Source organism: Sapajus apella, unplaced genomic scaffold, assembly GCF_009761245.1.
Source record: "Sapajus apella isolate SASKATOON/1434 unplaced genomic scaffold, GSC_monkey_1.0 scaffold10, whole genome shotgun sequence".
Classification (NCBI taxonomy): Eukaryota; Metazoa; Chordata; class Mammalia; order Primates; family Cebidae; genus Sapajus; species Sapajus apella.
The window spans coordinates 30759637-30780412 of record NW_022436950.1 but is presented as its reverse complement, the minus strand read 5'-3'; the positions used below and the strand labels follow the sequence as shown (position 1 = coordinate 30780412).

The following is a 20776-nucleotide window of genomic DNA, read 5'->3' as shown; positions in this document are numbered from 1 at the left end:
GAACATTAGCCAGAACAATAATCCTCAGCACAGTTAGTGTAACTGGCAACTAAAAAATTGAGAGAGCTATAATGGGAACTTGTGGTGGCAGAATGATGGCCCTCCCAGGACGTCCATGCCCTAATACCTGCTGTCATACCTATGTATGTTGTGCCACATGGTAGAAGGGACTTTGCTGACAGAATTAAGGTTATGGACCTTAAAATGGGGGGGCTTATTCTGGATTATCTGGGTGGGTTCCATGTGATCATATGGGCCTTTTAAAGTGGAAGAGGAAGGCAAAAGAATCAGAGTTGCAGCAGAAAATGAGAGAGGAGGAGATATTAAAAATGTGAGAAGGACTCAACCTTCCTTGATTAATTTGAAGACAGGAGAAGGGGGCCATGAGCCAAGGAAAGCAAGTAGGTTCTGGACATTGGAAACAGTTCTCAGCTGACAGCTGACAGCAAGGAAATAGGAACCTTGGTTCTATGTCTGCAAGGAGCTGAATTCTCCCATCCACCCAAATGAGCCAGGAAACAGATACTCCCTCAGAGCCTCCAGAGAGGAATACAGCCCTGCCCAGCCCTTGATTTTGGTCTCATGGGTCTACAAGCAGACAAACAGCTGAGCCCAGCAGACTTCTGACCTACAGAAATAGTGAGAAAACAAATTTCTGTCATTTTAAGCTGTGACATTTGTGGCAATTTGTTATAGTAGTGATAGAAAACTAATACAGTAGTCATTGAAGGTATCTCTTTTTGGGAAGTTGGGGAATAATTTGGCTGAGAGGCTGTCTTCTTGGAAGTTTAGCTCATCACTAACCAAAAGGAGTCCTGAAGAGCACAGAGAACTGTCACTGAATATTTGTTAATCCTCTACCAAGTGCCAGGTGCATTTTAGGAACATGGCTAAAGCTTGAGACAAAACAGATAAAAATCTCTACCTTCAGGTTTCTTAAATCCTGTGACTTAGGAATGATAAAGTAACACCCAGTATTGGTAGGAAATGAGAACTCAGGGGAAAAATACAGCAGGAAAAGGTATAAGGAACATTTTGGGATGCAATTTTAGATGAGAGTGTTTACTCAGAAATTGACATTTGAGTAAAAATATGAAGGAGGTAAAGGAATAAGCCTGTCTGAGGGAGAGGGCAGATCTTATGGATACCTCAGGCATTATAAAAACTTATGTTTTGAGATGGGGAGCTGTTGAAGGATTTGGGGTGATTATGTCAAAAATGAAGAAAAGGAAGTGTGAAGTAGATTCACTGTGCACTAGTTACCAACTAGCCTGAGTCCAGTGAGGCAAAATACTCAGCGTACAAGTTATATGAAAAGGGTTGATTACCCACAGGTAGGCAGCAAGGAAAACCAGAAGCCTAGGAGTCATTGGCAACTGGTCCCCATGGCTCGGGAAAGCTGCCTGGGCTGGATGGAATCTCAGCTGCTCATGAGCTGCGTACATCACAGCGGAGGGACCCCATCAAACAGCCCAACCCTGGTTATATACCTCAGGGAATACACGGTGCACTGGGCTAATGTCTGGAGATATCCTGTTTCTGGGAGGGTCTGGAACAGAGCCTGGACTGTTCCAGGCTGTTCTCCAGCCCTTATCTCAGCATGTTGCATTTACAGCACATTCTATAGTTATTCTTGAGAACTACAAGAAACAGGGGCAGGGAGAATTAGGTTCTTCAATGCCGCCCAGAAAATTGTGCTGCAGAAAGAAATGTTGGAATCAGGAGAACCAGTCATAGGCTGTCGCACTCATTCAGGTTGGACCTGAAGTGGCTTGGACTATCATGGTGGCAGTGACGGTTGTGAGAAGTGATGAAGTTCTGGATTCATCTTGAGAAGAGTAGAGTTTATGAGAATTTTGTTTGAGATGAATGCTAAAGTCCAAGAAATTGCTAAAAGTATTGGCAAAAAGAGAAAACTGAGTCTTGGGACTTAACAGTGAGGGGCACTGTTTCAGGTGTTATGTTCTTTAAAAACAGTTTTCAAGAATTGAGTGTAAAAATGTAGCTACAGCTATGGTGGTCAGAAGAGCTTGACTACAGAATTTGTTCACAATGATTTCCATTGTTTCTTATAAATTAATTGCTATAGCTTTCATAACTAGTATGCTGGAATAATTTGTGTGCAAAGCAAATGTTCCTACAAATGGACCTTTGATGAAGCCACAGAGATGAATTTTGGGACATTTGCATCGCATCTATCCTATCTAGTTTCTAAAACTACCCATTTGTTTTAATTTTGCTATAGGCAATGACCTGAAATTTTGCATTTTGAATGCATTTGTTCTCTGGTTTCAACTACCTTTTTGTTTAACTTTTTTTTTTTCTTCATTAGAAGGTAATTGTTTCCCTGAATGGGATGGACTCATTTGTTGGCCCAGAGGAACAGTGGGGAAAATATCGGCTGTTCCATGTCCTCCTTATATTTATGACTTCAACCATAAAGGTATTGACTTTTTCTGAAATGATTAATTTGAAACAAACATTTACTTGTCATTATTTTTTGATAATTGATTCTAAGGGAACTGAGTGATCTCAGCATCTTTCATGTCTTTACAGGAGTTGCTTTCCGACACTGTAACCCCAATGGAACATGGGATTTTATGCACAGCTTAAATAAAACATATGCCAATTATTCAGACTGCCTTCGCTTTCTGCAGCCAGATATCAGCATAGGAAAGGTAATGGAATTTTTCTATTTGTGAACTCCTGAGGGAAAGCAGAATGATGTTTGAATGCAATTCTTGATTGCCAACTATTACATATATAAACCCTCTTATTCCATGACACAGGGATCATAAAAGATAAAAGCAATGTTGCAATCTTTTCAGATGTGTATCAATCTTTCTGGTATTTTCTATAGCCTAGAGCTATCTGGCTGAGATACATCCATCCATACTTATAAATATACCTGTGTATGTGTTATGTGTGTTATGTTACATTATGTTATGTTTACATTGCATTATATTATGCTATATTACATATAAAAATCCCAATAGGTAGTTAGCAACATGATTCATTATTTCTTCTTGGTTACCTGTGAATGGCTACATTTCATCTGTATATTCCAGAAGGATCTTTGCATGTTAGAGGGTATTTTCCACTTCATAAGATTTACCAGTAGGTGATTTCATTAGCATATAAAAGATTAGAGTTGTAAGATTAAAGAGGAGCAAGGGGCATCAGATAAATCTTCCAGCATAATATATTAATTTCACAGATGTGAGTCAACTGAGAACCAGAGATTAGGTATTGGTCAAAGTGACATAGCTTGGTGATAACAGGGTTTAAAGCAGAGCCTTTATGTCCTAATTTCACATCAGTGCTGTTTCCAATATAGAAATCATATGCAAACCTTGAGATATTGTAGAGAGTAACTTTTAAGTTATAAAAGTTGGTTTAAAAGTCATGTTTAAATTGATATCACTTAGACATCATGAGTAAAAATGCATGATGATATATGCATATGATGCTAAGGGTTAATGTGATAAATTGTGTGTAAATTATCTTTATGTAGACCCTGAGAATAATCTATCAGACATAAACTTTTCAAACTTTTGACTTATTTCTTTACGTCTGGTAATGTTTTGGAGAGGTAGGGAGGGAGAGCAGCGGCAAGAGAAGTAGTGAGTTGAAGGTTTCTTTCTTTGATTTTGCATTAATAGAACTTCCTTTCTTAACTTTCTACCTTAATGAGCTCTTTAGGAATTGGTTGAAAGACTTTCGGTTTTACATTTAATTGTTGAAAAGCTTCTTAGATAAAATAAGTCAAGATGAGGAGATTGTTAGGTACTCTACAGTGGAACTAATATCAGCATTCAGTTTAGATAAAATGCTTCAAAATAATTTCAATCTCATTGATAGAAATAAATATTCACTAATAGTGTACTCTGTGGTTATCTTTATTTTTGCATTATGTGATGTAAAATGCAAACCTTTCAGAACTATTAAGTGACCATTAAATTAAACCATGGTTTAATTTATACTGAACTCTAATCTTATAACCATTTTCTGTGATTACTGTGTATTTTAAGAATAAAAATAACTAAAGATGGTTGGTGGCCATACTCAAGATATGCACTAGTTTATGTACAATGATTTAAAAGTTAATAGAAAATTTGAAGAATTGTGTTAAAATAATTTAATTTTATCTCCTTAATTAAAAACACAAAGAACATTTTCTATTGTTTGCAACCTTTAAGTAATAATTTGGGAAAACCCAAGAAAACAAAATATCTTTAATAAGAAAACTAGATATATCCTGAAGTTTTGACACACTGTAAGGCAAAATGATATTACTTATTTATGAGATATAAATTATTAATAATTAATTAAGTTTTTTTATAAGGAAGGAAAAGCAAAAAAACTAAAAAAGCATACATTTAGAATAAATGCCACGTTTTTATTGAGAAAACAAGACTAAGATATTTTTGAGCACCTTTTTCTCTAAATTTTTATATAATTAGCTTAGCAAAATGAGGTAATGATTTTAGTTAAAAAAAAAAGGGAAGAAATTCTACTGATAGGTCACAAGATTATTAAATTTTTTTAGAGTGTGATATTTAAAACAGTAGCATACTATAGAAACTACCATATAATACATCTGCTGTCCAAAGGTTAGATGTACTTTTGGAAAGCAATTTAGCAGTGTATATTTAAAAACTTCAAAGGGATCATATTCTTTGATTTTATAAATTTACTTCTAAAATCAAGCATAAGGATTTAGAATGGGGGAACTGAATGGGAAAAATGTTCATTGAACAAATTATTATAGTGAATATTTCAACGAGTTTAAATTTCTAATAAAGACTGGTTAAATAAGCTCAGATATATGTATATAAATTTTATGAAGAGTTTGCAGCCTTGAGCAATTATTTCGTCACCCAAAAAAATTCAGGAATAAACTTGTATATAAATTGAGAATGCAGATGCATAAAATAATAGGCAATGCTTTACAGAAATGGAATGAAAAGAAATACATGAAGTGCTAGCTGGACATGGTGGCCTCTGTCTGTAGTTGCAGCTACTTGGGAGGCTAGGATGGGAGGATCTCTTGAACCAAGAGTTCAAGATCAGCCTGGGCAACATAGGGAGATGCCATCTGTTAAAATAATAACAACAATGACTTCAAGAAATATGTGAAGTACATTAAGTACTAACAAACAGTGTTTTTTCCTGATTAGTTAGAATTTGTAAGATTTTTTTCCCTCCTCTCTTTTATATTTTAAACACTATTCAAATATTTTCTATAAAATGTTTTACTATCATATTAGGAGAAAATAATTAGTAAACAATATATTTTTAAAAATAACAAAAGTCTTCTGCTTCCAGTCATATTGTAGGCAGTTGCAACAAGAATAAGTTGGGTAAGATGGAAAATCAATAATATGTAAAAATTAGTTGAGGATGCCAAGAAATCTAAATGAACTAAATTCCAGAAATGGCAAGTCCTTCCTATGACAGAAGAGACCCATGGCTGTGTGTGTCCTTAGGACCACAGTAGAAGAGGAGACACCAGGCCATTGAAGGGGATAAAGAGAAAAGAGACAAGCTTTTATATCAACTTTTAGCAGACAAGGGCTGGCATAAGGGCTTAGAATCCCAAGGAGTAAGCCCTAGCCTCAGTGAGCTATGATCCACCTGGTAATTCTTTACTATGGGAACTTCACCAGGTGCATGGAGGAAGTATGCCAAAGGCTGGGGCAGGCAGAGGGCTCAGAGAAATCCCTTGAGTTGTGTGTAGGGCACTCACAGTGAAAGGCAGCAGTTGGCTGAAGCCATGGATCAGGACAGAGGAGCTGAGAAGCATCCCTTGAGGCACATAGGGCCCTCACTAATTGCATGACTGATGCAGCCCACAGGCCAGGAGAAGGGCAGGGAAGCTGAGAGAAATCCTCTAAAGATGCACAGTTCTCACTGAGTGTAAGGCAGCGGCCAATCGCAAGTCCAGGCCTCTGGAACTTCTGACTAACCACCTTCAAGTTGGGGTTCCCACGAACCCTTCTTTAAGCTTGATTAATTTGCTAGAGGAGCTCACAAAACTCAGGGAAACACTTACGTTTACTATATATTATTATAAAGGATATTTTAAAGGATACAAATAAGCAGCCAGGTAAAGAGACATACAGGGTGAAGTCTGGAAGAGTCTGAAGTGAAGGAGCTTCTGTTCTGGTGGAGTTGGGGTGCACCTGCCTTCTGGTAGATGGATGAGTTCTTGTTCACCTTCCTGTAAGCCTCCATAACTTCAGCTGTCTAGCAGCTCTCCATATCCCATTTTCTTGCCCCTTTTATGGAGACTTCATTGGGCTGGCCTGATTGAAACATGGAAAATCCTTGCTGGGTTCCCCATTTACTCTATTAGTATTAGATCATATCCTTTTTGTTCAGTCACATTTCTATACCATTGTCCAATCTTAAAAGGTCACATACTGTATAATTCTTATGTGACATTTATGAAATGACAAAATTATAGAGATGGAAAACAGATTAAGGGCTGTCAGGTGTTTAGGATGGTGGAGAGGAAGATGTGTCACAATAAACAGGCAGAACAAGGGAGAACTTTGTGATGGGGAAATTGTTCTGTACTTGATTACAGTAATGGTTACAAAAATGTACATATGATAAAATGACATAGAACTATAAATATGCACATTGCATCAAGGCTAAATTTCTGTTTTTGATATTTTAGTATAATTGTGTAAGATATAAGCTTTAGATAATATTGGTTGAAGGGAACCTGGGCTTTCTTACAATATTTTCTACTTCTTTTTAATCTGTAATTATTTTAAAATAAAATAATTGAAAAGGAATGAACCATTTATACATGTGACAATATTGATGAATATAAAAAAGAGTATGTTGACAAAAAGAGTATATGCTGTTTTATGTAATTCTAAGAAGTCTAAGAGGGCTGGGCGCGGTGGCTCACACCTGTAATCCCAGCACTTTGGGAGGCCGAGGTGGGTGGATCATGAGGTCAAGAGATTGAGACCATCCTGGTCAACATGTGAAACCCCGTCTCTACTAAAAATACAAAAAATCAGCTGGGCATGGTGGCACGTGCCTGTAATCCCAGCTACTCAGGAGGCTGAGGCAGGAGAATTGCCAGAACCCAGGAGGCAGAGGTTGTGGTGAGCCGAGATCGCACCATTGCACTTCAGCCTGGGTAACAAGAGCAAAACTCTGTCTCAAAACAAAAAAGAAAAAAAAAAGAAGTCTAAGAATAGTCAAGAAGTATATGAAGTATGTGAACAGAGAAAGCTAATTTGTGGTGACAGATATTGGAACAGTGGTTTTCTGGGGGTGGATGATGGGTGTTTTTTTTTTTTTTTTTTTGGTTGCAAAGGGCACAAATGAAATTGGTTTGTCAAAACCTATCAAAATGCTCACTCCAGATCTCTACATTTTATTGCATGCAAATTACAGCTCAAAAAAGTTAAAGAGGATTAGAAATAATATTCCAAAAATAACATAGTATTTCTTTTCCAGTTTATTTGTAAAATAGTCCCATATCATACATGAGTATCTCTTCCCTTCCAGCAAGAATTCTTTGAACGCCTGTATGTAATGTACACTATTGGCTACTCCATCTCTTTTGGTTCCTTGGCTGTGGCTATTCTCATTATTGGTTACTTCAGGTGAGTGATGCCCATCACTTTCTCCGTGAAGGGACACATTCTGTTTCCTCATCAGAGAAGACATAGAGGTCTCATAATATTTTCCTCAAATGCATGGTTTTGAATTCAGCCTAATGTTATTATATTATTTGACAATTAATTTTACATGACAAATTCAGAGTTCTTTGTTTAAAAACTTAAAGCATCAAAGTAGTATTAAACCTCTAAACCAATAAGCATGTATTGCAGTATATTTGTTGCAAAGTGGAACAGCATCGAGTTGAATGAGTTCCCAAGTGATTTTGGTGCCATTGGACAAAAGTTCATCTTAATTAATTCCCAAAATTATCAGATATCAGTACATAAAGAAACAGTATTTATTACTTTTGTTATGGTTTATTTTTTTATCCACTTTAGCATGTGTCCAATTCCATTCAGCTTAATCTAAATCATTATAAAATTCTGAGCACCAATTCAGTTGGCCCTCTATATACGGGATTTCACATCCTCAGATTCAACAGACTGTGGATGGAAAATACTGAGGAAAAAAGTTTGATTATGTTTGTACTGAACATTTACATACTTAATTTTTTTTCATTTTTCTCTAAATAATACAGTATAACATGTACTTACATAGCATTCACATTGTATTTGGTATTATAAGTAATCTAGAGATGATATAAAGTAACAAAATGATATGCATAGTTTATATGCAAATACTACACTATATCATATAAGGGACGTGAGTATCTGCAGATTTGGGAATTTGTGTGGAGTCTCGAACCAGTCCCTGCTGGAAGGGAGCAGGCAGACTGGTGGTGGCAGCAGTCACCCTGGGTGTTTTCCCCCATTTTTGATTTTATCCAAATTTAAATACTGAATATTTCTCTCCATAGACGATTGCATTGCACCAGGAACTATATCCATATGCACTTATTTGTGTCTTTCATGCTGAGAGCTACAAGCATCTTTGTCAAAGACAGAGTAGTCCACGCTCACATAGGGGTAAAGGAGCTGGAGTCCCTAATAATGCAGGATGACCCACAAAAGTCCATTGAAGCAACTTCTGTGGACAAATCACAATTTGTAAGTGTTTTTACCTTTTTCTCTCATTACTAATTTGTCTAACATTACAAATAGGTACAATTTTATAGTCTGCTAAACTTATGATACCTTGTTTTTGCTTATCTTATCTGCTGATAAATCCAAAATGGATTATCAATTTGTATAGTGATGTTTTCTCCCTCAATTCTGTCCTTTCATGTCTAATCAATCAACATTTTATTAAAAGTTCTTGGGTTTTTCCCTCAAGAACATTCTGGAATGGAAATTGCAAAATATACAAGATTTGAATGGTATTTGGTGTATGCACCACAGCAACTGTCGTGGCTCCCCACTTCAGAAAGTAAAAAACCCATCAGCAAAACCAGAAGCTTGCAACTTAAAAGCCCATGATATTTAGTCCCTTTATTCAATTTCCAAAGACTTATATATAAAATTTATGTTACTTGATTCTGCTCTTGAATTGTACTGGTGGTAGAAAATAGATTCACCCAATAATTCACTCCATTAGATCATTGAAGCAATACATCTGAAATTAGGCAAAGTAGATTGATTATCTTGATAGTGTGAAATAATACCCTGTCTGGATCTGTGCCTTTGCCCTGCAACTTTATAGTCCCCACTGATCCCGATTCTGGGCTGGCACTGTGACTTGTTTTCCCCAACAGAAGGAAGTGGAAGTGATAGTGTACCAGTTGAGAGTAGACGTCTAATGAGTGAGCCTAGCTGAGACAAGCCTAGCCCAGATCAGCAGAGCTACCCAGCCAATAAACAGATTTGTAAGACATATTAAATGTTTATTGTCATAAGTCACTAACTTTGGGGAGCAGCTTGTTTTGCAGGAGTAGTTACATAAAAAGACCAAAATAAAATAAATTCAAGCTAGAAATATGGATAATATTTTCTTCATTATGCTTTTCTATATGTTCCTAATTTTCTGTGAGGGTTGCGCATGATTTTTATAAAAAGAAAAAACTGAGAAAAGTAATTTTTTTGGTAACTTCTTAAAGAAAAACTATTTTAAAAGTAGAATCAAGTTCATAGTCTTGAAAAATGCTGCATCCCCAAAACCTAAAGTGCAATAAAATAAATAAATGAAAAAAAAGAAAAAAAGAAAAATGCTACACCAAAATAACTGTTTCGGCCTCTCAACAGTTTTGACTTTCCTTTGTACAGGAGACATATTAGCCTGAAAAAGAAACTGAAGACTTGTTTTTTAGTGATCTCATTGTTGGCATCCAGTACATCAAAGAGTTCTAATATGATGCAATTCTGGTTTATTTGTAACAGATTGGGTGCAAGATTGCTGTTGTGATGTTTATTTACTTCTTGGCTACAAACTATTACTGGATCCTGGTGGAAGGTCTCTACCTGCATAGTCTAATCTTTGTGGCTTTCTTTTCGGACACCAAGTACCTGTGGGGCTTCATCTTGATAGGCTGGGGTAAGGCATTTATATCTTTGTTCCTTTCAAATTGGATGATGGATTTGATGATCTTCTGTCATGCCCATCATTCACGTCCCTACAATCGGAAACAGTCCTTCCCTTCTTATTTTTGTCTCCCTTTCTTTTATTGTTCTATTCTTAGACAAAAATAATTAATATCAAGTCTATAATTCTCTCAGTGGTGAAGAACTTTTAAAGTTATTTATGGTTAGTGATCTTAGGCCAGATTTTTGAGAGGATTCTTTCGAGGAAATGAAAGAGAACTCATTTTAAGTCATATACATCTACAACTAAATGTCAGTATTCTGCTTTATCAATAATTTCTTCTTAAAATTTTTTATTTTTAAGTTTCTAAGCTGTAATCATATTTTTGATTTGCATTTCTAGGACAAACAATGAGAATATTAGGAATGAATTTGTAGGACCATCCTGACTGTATTTAACAAATACAAATTACAATCTAATTGTATGGACTTACCATATGCTTTAGAAGGAAAAGTATTCAGCTCTCATTCCATAAATGACTTAGCAGTACAAGGGGGATTACTGGATTAGGCCCTGACTCAACATGACATGGAGACAAGAAATTGCTTGTTAAAAATTAAGGAAAATTAAAACTCACATTGGTTAAAATTGAGAAGAGGTTGGAGATTAGCAGTTGCAAATCTCAATTGCTATTTTAATATTTAAATTACGAGGTGCTCAGCATAGGAAAAAAAAATCACTAAGCAGCTCAAGACTAAATTTAAAGGGTTTTTTTCTCTCCAAAATAAGAATATTCCTTTGCCTATTTTGTCTTAACTTTTTTCTTAATAATTGAAATGTGAAGTAAGGAATGCTGAACTTTCTGCTAGCTAATTAACAACCTTTAAGAAGAAAAAAATCAATGTTACTCTTATTATGAAATAATCATCACAATTAAAGTTTTATTTTTTTAGACAGCTCATCTATTTTAAGGCTGTTCCTTATCTCTTTGATTAGCAGTTACTGAAAATAAAAAATATGTATTTTGCTTTTTTAGAATCCTTGGAAATTTTCTTGACAGTTTTTGGTAGTTTGCCTTCCTTCAAATCAAAATTATATCTGTGTTCCCACATAATTATTAGGAGTTGGAAAAGGTGTTGATAGAAAATTCAATAATGAATTTAGACATTTGTTTATTTGGGTTATATTTTATTTTTCACATTTCCTTATTATTGCTCAGATTTGTGATAAATTCTTTTTCTTCTCTTTACTTATGTCTTGATAGTTACCTGGTGCAAGCTTTCTTATCAACTCTTTATTTGGGCTTTATTACTCAGTCTCTCTGTCCTTACAGTAAGGAGTTTGTCCCACTGGATCTCAGAAAACACAAATCTTTCTATGGAAAAGACAATTTAAAGAAAAGCTAAGGTGCCAGTGAGCTTCTATGCAAGTATAGTTTCTTACCTTCTTTTACAGCTTTTATTAATTTGTCCACAAAAGTTTTGGCATAGAGAAGACAACTACAATAGAAATCTTCATTTCGTGAAATAGTTTAAGAACATACATGAAAGCAAGTAGAATTTTCATGGAAACTCTCTGTGAAACCATTTTACATGCCACATTTTGCTCACTTAGCCACAAGTCAAAACAGTAATAACTATTCTTTATGGGATTACGGTTCTATAGCTGGTCTATCTTCTGATTCTCTCTTTGCATTTCCATTTTTTGAAAAAAATACTCTAGTCTAGGGCATATATAATGAAAATAATAGTAGTATTCCTTTGAGATTCTCTCTCTGCTCCTAAGACACAGCTATCATTGAATGAAGTATATATCAAAATCTGTTTGATTTATGGATTGTCTTTTATCTCAACACTGAGAGACTGATTTAAAAATATTATTTTTATATCTGACTCATTTTTCCAAATTCATTTTCTGAATTATCAAAAACATTATATATGTTTTGCAGGATACTTTGCTAGAATAATTGAGAGTGAGTCCAATTTTATACTTACTTCCAATGATGTTATTTACTGGCTTCATTAGAGCATAGAACTTGCTTAAATTCCTTTGTTTCTCATTTGGACCCAAATGTTAGAACTTTAAGCTCTTTTTAGCTAGGTAAATACTCAGAACACTGTTAGTCACATTGTAGTGATGAGTTATAATTACATTGATCGTGATGATCCTTTTCTTTTAAATGTTTTGTTATTTTATTTATTATTATTTATTAGAGATGTGGTCTTGCAATGTTGCCCAGGCTGGTTTTGAACCCCTGGCCTCAAGTGATCCTGTTGCCTTGGCTTCCCAAAGTGCTGGGATTACAGGTGTGAGTGACTGTGCACAATCTGATTGTGATGATTCTTAAGAATAAATTGGGAGGAAAGGAAATGACAGTATGAAGAATAGGTGTCATATCTGACCTTTACTAAATTGAAGGCAAATATTTAAAATAACTGTACATTTTTTTATTATAAAACCAGATTTATAGAGAAGTAAAGGTGAATACTAGTGATAACTGTTTTCTTTCAACCAGGCACATTGTTAATTTTCCCCAATCCTTGCCTCAGTTTTATAAATAAGATGCTTTATTCTTAGTTCCATTTTATTTCAACTACACATTTTCCTCTATTTTAATTCTATATGTAAAATATATGTCTTCTTTTTTAATTTTTACTCAATATGGTAATTTACTTCTATATTGGCAGCCATCCTTAATTTTCAACTGTCAGAAGGAACACCAGTATATACATATCATCATACAAAAGCACCCATCCTAGTAATACCATGTAGTCATTTCCCTGTTGCCAAGCTTTTACATAGGATATTTTCATATAATGTGTTCCCGAAAATAATCAGGAGAAGGTCCCACACTCCTGTTTTATTCCCTTTGTAAAATATCTTAATCCAGCAAATACTTTTTGGTCATCCATTTGGCAGTAAGTGTTTAAACACAGAGACATGTGTTAAAGCCTCCCACACAAGATGCATGCACTCTGACCCTTTAGGTTATTTTTTTGTTTGTTTTCTTGTTGTGACCATATATATTATATTCAACATTTTAAATTTATAAAACCTGTCTTCACAAAACTTATTTATGTGGTATTGACATGTCTTATGAAAATAATTCAACTTTCAGTAAATGCATATGTTGGATAACAGTTAAATTTATATTGTTTACTTACTTTAACATTTAAATTTAAAATAATATTTACATGTCAAGTATTTTTGCCTTTATTCCTGTGTTCTAAATTATGTAACAATGTCATATTAGTCTTAATATGTGCATGTCATTATTTTCATCTTTTTCTTTAAGGTGATCAAAAATCCTTAAAGGATCCCAAAGTGTTTTTCTGTTCTTTATTTTTCTGTGGTAGTCTCTGTGCTAGTCTTATGCATAAGATTCTCTAAGAAGATGAGGAAAGCAATTTCATGAACACATAGTGCTTATGTATGATATTTGATATAATTGTCATCTAAAACATAATGTAAACTCAAGCACCATTAATAAATATTGCATAGAACAGCATTCAGGAAGTACCTGATCAGAAGACTATAAAGGAAACAGAAGCCGCAGATCTAAAAATGATAAAATGTGAAAACTGATGAAAGACAGGCAGACACTTTTTGAAGATAACCAAGATAGAATAGCTGAGGGATCTATGTCTGGCTTCATGGTAGGATCTATGCCAGGCTGTGTGGTAGGATTTATATCTAACCATCCCACTAGAAGCAACTGCCCCCTTCCAATTACATAGTATCACTTTTATTTATTCTTCATAGCACCAATTCATAACTAAAAGCAACTAAAACAACTAAAGTTGCTTCATGAATTTTGACTCCTTCACTAGAATATAAGTTTTAGAAAACAGAGATATTGTTTATTTGTTCATTATTTATGTCATTTAGAACAATCTTTGACAAATAAATAGGCACTTAATAAATGACTAGAGAAATGACTGGATTGATGAATAGAGATAGATAAATACAGACAGATAGACAGATAGATAGATAGATGATGGATAGATAGAATATGCAAACTGAACCTAAGAAATAACCAGAATTAGGTAGATCTATTTTGACAAAAATTTCCTAGAGCACAGAATTTGAGCAGATTAAAAAAAGAATACTATAGAACAAGAAATAAAATTGGAATATAGAATCATACAATTCAGTAGTCATATAGGCAGGCTGAACTTAAATTTGGTGAGTTAGATGGTTACCAAGGAGAACAAAGACGTTATTGTGCATGTCATTATTTTCATCTTTTTCTGAAAATTGTCTTTTTCTAAGCCTATTCCTTTGTTCATTTTGTTGCTAAGAAAGAATATCTAAAAAAATTACAAATGTGTTTTTTAAAAGGTAAAGAATTTAAAATTGTGCTTGATAAAGAATGTTCTTGGCTAGATCAAAATGCTTTTTTCTCTTTTTGTAAGGTGCTTCCTAGACTCTAAAATGTTTTCCTTATGGTTTCTGTGTATTCTTTATTTAAACCTCTTTCATAAAGGCCATGTAATGAAAAGTCATCTCTTAAGTCTTTCAGTCCCCTACTGCAGGGTTTCATAAAAGTTATGGTTCCTGAATTTTTGTGTGATGTCAGAGTTTAATCAGCTACAATATGAACTGGAACGTGAACTTTTACTAGGGGGCAAAAGAAAGTCAATATAATGGATTTGATGTTGCAAGTTCAGAAGGTGTTTAGCATTTTTGAAGGACAAATATCTTGTGCTCAAATCATCAGACGAATGTAGTGGTCACCCTTTCCTATTAATGCATGAAAATGCTTCTATCTTGCGCCGTTATGAACTAAAAGAACGAAGAGACTAACCTAGTTAAAACTACCCGATTTTTATATCTTGCCTCTGTATGCCTTTGACTTTGAGGATGAAAAAGTTCTAAGTTTTTAAAGCAACAGCATCCCTCAGCTTCTCAGGAGTCCCTGTTGTTGCTTCACTCTTTGGGAGTATATGACGGTCAGTGTGGCATGAGTCAAAGTCAAATGCGCCAACAGTCGCCTACTTCTGACCCTAGGAACCTCAGTCTTCTCCAAATATGGCTTTTTCCTATGCCCCTCAAATAAAAATTAGGCCAATTTTTATCTTCAGACTAGAGGAAAAAATGACATCAATATTCTTGCTAATTTCTCAAACTGACATGATTGAAATTCAGTGGACTTTTCTTGTTCACATACCAGCATTTTTTATGTCAGTTTTTCTCTCTCAACTGCTAATAGTATATTCCTATGTATGGTGAATTTGAGGAAGAAACCCCTTAATCTTAAAATAAATCTAGTCTCTGAATCATTTTCTGATTGCAGGGTTTCCAGCAGCATTTGTTGCAGCATGGGCTGTGGCACGAGCAACCCTGGCTGATGCAAGGTGAGTGAAAAAGAAGAGGAAAAGAGAGCCAAAGATGTTCTCAAGATGCAGGCTCGGAATTCACACTTGCTGCTGTTCTTGATGCCATTGCTCTTTAGGGATGCACAAGGATAATTACTTTGATGCAATGATAGCTTCTGATACATTACCAGTAAGCTGTCTATTCCAGAGGTCATAGAGCAGAAACACTCAGAGACTAGATGAAGGTGACTGAACTCCATAGATTATGAAATAAATTTAAAATATAATGTGAGAAGCAAGTGGAACGAGATGGGTAAGAGAATCAGTTTAGGATTTAGTGCAAGCGGGTTGAAGAACCACACTACCTGATTTCCAGGGTAGGCAACGTTCATACTTCCTCTCTTTCTCTGCCACATCAACTTTCCCTGTTGATGGTGTGGTTATGAGGACCAGGGATAAGGTGGCAGGAAGGGTAATGACAGACAGAATTTGGTGCCCTGGGCCAGTGACACATACTTACTCCCTCATAGAGATTGAGGGACAATTGTAGTTTCCTAATTAGCCTGCGGAGAAGTTCTGGGTTTTATTTGTGGCCCTTGGGAAAAGGACATGTGGGAAGGAGTTCCATCAATCAGTGGCTGATAATGCCCTCAAAAGTGTTAAGAACTTCCTGTGTATCAGGGATTGTTTATAGTTCTTGTATCTTTAGTATATCGTGAATGTTTAGAACCCATTTGCCTCATATATCTTTAGTATCTGTGTTTAACACACATGTGTTACTACTTACTCATCACTTATCTATACTTAATGCAAATGGTGGGTTTCATGCATTCCATTTCTTTTCCTATCTTCTATAGCAGAAGTATTTTAAAATAATAAAACAAACATGCATTAGAAGTGGAATTTATCTCTGTGAGTCATTAAGTTCTTCTAGGTAGCATGAGGCCCATTTAATGTATCATTTTAAAGTGCAGGGCAACAATTCTGTAAATCATTTAAAATGTATCATTTTAAGGATGCATTTTAATGCATCATGATTCACCTAATACATTCAAGGAACCATTTAAATGTAAAGGATACCTTTGCATTACATGGTAATGAACCCTTTCTTTATATTTTGACAGACCTGAGTTCAAATCTTGATATAACTGCTGCTAGTTTTGGGACCAAGGGACCCAAAACACATATTCTCTTTGTATATCAGCTTCTTGTGTATAAAACAGAGATAATAATGTATAAATGGCATTAATACATTATTATTAACACTTAGCATAGTGCCTGGCACTAAATGGGAGTGTGCTGAGAAGAAGCTCAGATACAGGTGCCTTATAGGCTTGTTCTGCTACTTCTTGGTTCTGGAACAGCAGATGTGCAGTCTAACCTCCCTGGGCCTCAGTTTTCTCAGCTGTCAAATGCAGATAAAATGAATACTACTCTTTACAGAGTTGTTGTAAGAATAGATGAGATAGTGTGTGTAAAATACTTACTGCAAAGTTTGGAATATGCTGGTAGTAAGTGCTAAATACTCATTAGCAAGTATTACTCTTTTGCTTCATTAATCTGTACTCATAGGTAATGTCTAGTTAAAAAAATTAAAAAATAGCATTTTTGTATATTGTTATTTCATTAGAAAGCTGAACTCATCCTTTTATTAATCCTAGCCTACAATATTTGGATTTTGATCCTGTCAAGCTGATGGAAACCTGATTTGGCTGAAGCTAGAGCTTATGAATTAGGCTGTAGAAAAGATGAGGAGTGGAGGCCTTATAGACCCTCCTAGGCCAGATTAGGATGTTTGGCCTTTGTTCAGTGATAGTACAGCGAATTTGCATTTTGTAAAGATCATCACCAGAACATAGGGTAATAATACCCGATGTTGGAAGAATGTAATAATAAAAACAGTTACTGGCATTTCTGAGTGCTGACCACCTTCCAGATACTTTATAATTTTGCAAATATTAAGTTAATCAAAACTCATCATCAACTCTATGACACTGAGGTCAGAGAAGTGGTGTCCAAGGTTGCATGACTGGTAGAAAAGGACTTTGATCTCAGACATTCAGGCTCTAGAGGCATTCAGAAAATACTTATAGGCAGATGAGATGTTTCTATTGAGATAAGTGGAATTTTATTATATGTGGAGGAGTAGAGTTGTAGAGGGATTCTTTTTACAATATCACTGATAGCTTCTCACTCTTCCGTTTATCTAACACATCCGGTAATCAAGAGTGAACAGTGGAAAATGTCCAGAGTACACTAAACAGATGTTTTTCTTACCTTCACTATGTCTAGCCTTTTGTCTTTTTTTTTTTTTTTTTTCTTTTATTTTTTTTTTTTTTTTTTTTTTCGACTTCTAGTTCTTTCTGTTCTCTGAATCAGAAATAGGTTATTACCTACCATGGACTTTTCAACAATTCCCATTTTTTGTTGACATATGAAATCATGCCTGTGAATTTGTATTGCATGTATACATTCAGGGTTGTCTACTGGCATGTTTTTCTCATTCACATGATAAAATTAAATATATCTGCATTTCATGGTATTAAATGATAAAATTAAACATATCTGCATTTCATGGTAAAAACCATAACTACAAATTCTCTACCTTGTTAGTGTGTTTGAAATCTACTATTCCACCATATAAATCTTCCTTATCAAACTCCTGCAGCATTTAGTATGCATATTATATAATTATTCCTTTCTTATCTACCATCTTATTTCTCTTAATGTGCAAGTGTAACTGTCTCATTTTTCCAACAAATCATGAGTTTTAATTGGGCATAAATGAAATTCCCTCTTTGACAGTAGATAACTCTTTGAAGCGTGCTGATCAGTTCTTGTGAATACGGCTGGCCATTTTTTCCCCATTTGCTCAGTATCTATTAAGCAATTATAAAGTTTGAGTTAATGCAAGTTGTGAGTTATAAGGAGTTGTGGTTTTTCTTTCATTTATGACTTGCAGCAGTTATTCTCAGCCTCAATCTTCCATCTGTAAATGAGAATAATATTCTTGGCCATGACTAATGCTGTGAGTTTGCAGGGGTTAGATCTGAAAATTAGATGAGGGGCCATTATGAAAGGACTTTGTAAACTCCAAGTTTTAGACAAACAATAAATATTTCCTTCAATGTGGGTAAAGAACCAGTAACTTTTAAGCCTCGATCATTATATATAACTAGAAAAAAAATCTTGACAGCCATCTCCTGCCATTCCTTGTAAGTGCCTGACAGCTTGTAAGTCACCCTTTACTTCCATCTGTCCCAAGTGCCTCCATGGCTGACTGCAGGGAGGCTGCCTGGTAAAGACTTTCAGTTGGCTCAAATGGATTTTGGCCAGAGCCCCCCAGTTGTCTGTGTTTCTCTTGAGGGACTATATGATGAATGAACTTGAAAACATTCAATTTTTTGGTTTTATTTCTATTTTAAATAATGATAAGTCAAAGAAAGAAAAGGAAAAGGCAGAAAAGCCTTCAGGTACTTGCGCTTTGCTCTCATGGTTAAGCTTACTGCTGTGGACTGAATTGTGTCTCCCAAATTTCATATGTTAAAGCCCTGGCCCCCATTGTGTCTGTATTTGGAGATAGGGTCTGTATGGAGCTAATTAAGGTTAAGGAGATCATAAGAGTGGGGCCCTGATCTGAAAGTATTAGTGTCCTTATAAGAAGAGATGCCAGAGGGGCTGGCTCTCCCTTTCTCTTTGTGCTCACAAAGAAGAGGCCATGTGGGGACACAGTGAGGTGGAAGCTGCTTACAAGCCAAGAAGAAAGATCTCACTGGAAATGGACCATGCTGGCATCCTGATCTCAAATTTACAGTCTCCAGACTGAGAAAATAAATGTCTATTGTTTAAGCCACCCAGCCTGTGGTATTTTGCTATGGCACCAGCCTGTGGTATTTTGCTATCTCACATCAAGCAGATTAATACACTTATGATAAATAAAAGGTAATTTAAAGAGAGGCAGCTTTAACTTACATATGCAGTAATGCCAAACTTTCTTTTATGTTAACAGAGTACAATTTAATATCCACAGATTGTGTATACTTTGTGATAGTAGTTCCTTTTTTTTGTTATCTCCTGGGAAACTTTCTTTAAGCCAATATATTGTTTTGTGTTACTAGATATTTCCTTCAGGAATTATTTTGTCTGCTATGCACTGAAGAAAAAACCACATGACGTGAACACCTAACTCTATAAAGAACCTGTCACTCACTGTTTGTGAAAATTGGAACTGTACAGAGTCAGTGTCTTTAGGTGCAGCCTTCCTCCCATTCAAAGCTCCCCATTCATCAGTTTCCCTCAGTTCCAAAACTTGTTGGCTTTGCATTTTTTCTTGCTTTGATCCCTTTATGCTATTTGAATTTGTTAATAATTGAGGGTTGATGTTATCTACATTGTTATGATTATTGCTATATATACACAGTGAGATTGGAAATCTCAAAGAAAACTTGCAACACCTGCTATTTGATTTTCATGGAAGGGAAGTTGCATTAGTGAAGAGGTACTAATTAATGCGATCATGATCAGATTCTGAGATATGACCTAGATTCAGAATTTTAGAGATAATAGGACCTAAGGCATTTTCTGGTCCAATCCTCTTGCATTAGAGATAAGCAAATGTGACCCAGAGACATCAGGACACATTCTCAAGGCTTAAAGCTAGACTGAAGCAGAATTTGGTTCATTCATTCAATTAGTTAGATCATGTGAGTACTGTGTAAAAGATTTCACTTTCTTCCTAGCTTACTCAGAATAAAATCTTGAATTCTACAATGCCCAAATATGGGATAATTAGATGAAGGGTCATTTTGTATTTAATTTTGCCTATAAACATAAACTGTATTACTACTTATCTGAGATAATTTCAAAATCACCTGATTCAATTTCTCATAATTCAGCTTTTCTACAGATAAAGCTTTTGTGGGTTTTCTTGGTTGTTCTCTGACCTATATATAGTGCCATGTGACAACATTCAGGGGAGAGATCAGAATTTAAATACCTTCAAAAGATGGATGGGGTCCATATTCATGTCTACATTTGAGACTCACTGTTTTCTAATATGGCCTTTCAAAGCTAACTCTCTGGTTTTCTCTGCATCTTGGCCATTTAGAGGTAAGCATATCAGACCCAGTTTTAAAAGATACCCTAAAACTCTATTGATATACAAAAGAAGTCTTTTTAAGATCTAAAATTCTATCTAGTGTTATTTAGGCTGAGCATTGTGGCTAAGCCTATAATTCCAGCTCTTTGGGAGGTCAAAGTGGGCTGACTGCTTGAGGCCAGGGGTTCAAGACCAGCTTGGCCAATGTAGTGAGATGCAAAAGAATTAGCTGGGCATGGTGGTGCATGCCTCT

At 35.3% G+C, this 20776-nt stretch overlaps 1 protein-coding gene across 1 annotated transcript in view; it reads left to right on the top strand.

Moving 5' to 3' along the window:
- The window catches only part of PTH2R (parathyroid hormone 2 receptor), a 102138-nt gene that overhangs the window by 43429 nt on the left and 37933 nt on the right, over window positions 1-20776 (top strand). The window contains exons 3-8 of the mRNA XM_032278415.1: window positions 2333-2443; window positions 2557-2678; window positions 7537-7634; window positions 8510-8699; window positions 9966-10119; window positions 15404-15464. Of these exons, the coding sequence (XP_032134306.1) occupies window positions 2333-2443; window positions 2557-2678; window positions 7537-7634; window positions 8510-8699; window positions 9966-10119; window positions 15404-15464 (736 nt within the window). The remainder of the gene's footprint in view (window positions 1-2332; window positions 2444-2556; window positions 2679-7536; window positions 7635-8509; window positions 8700-9965; window positions 10120-15403; window positions 15465-20776) is intronic.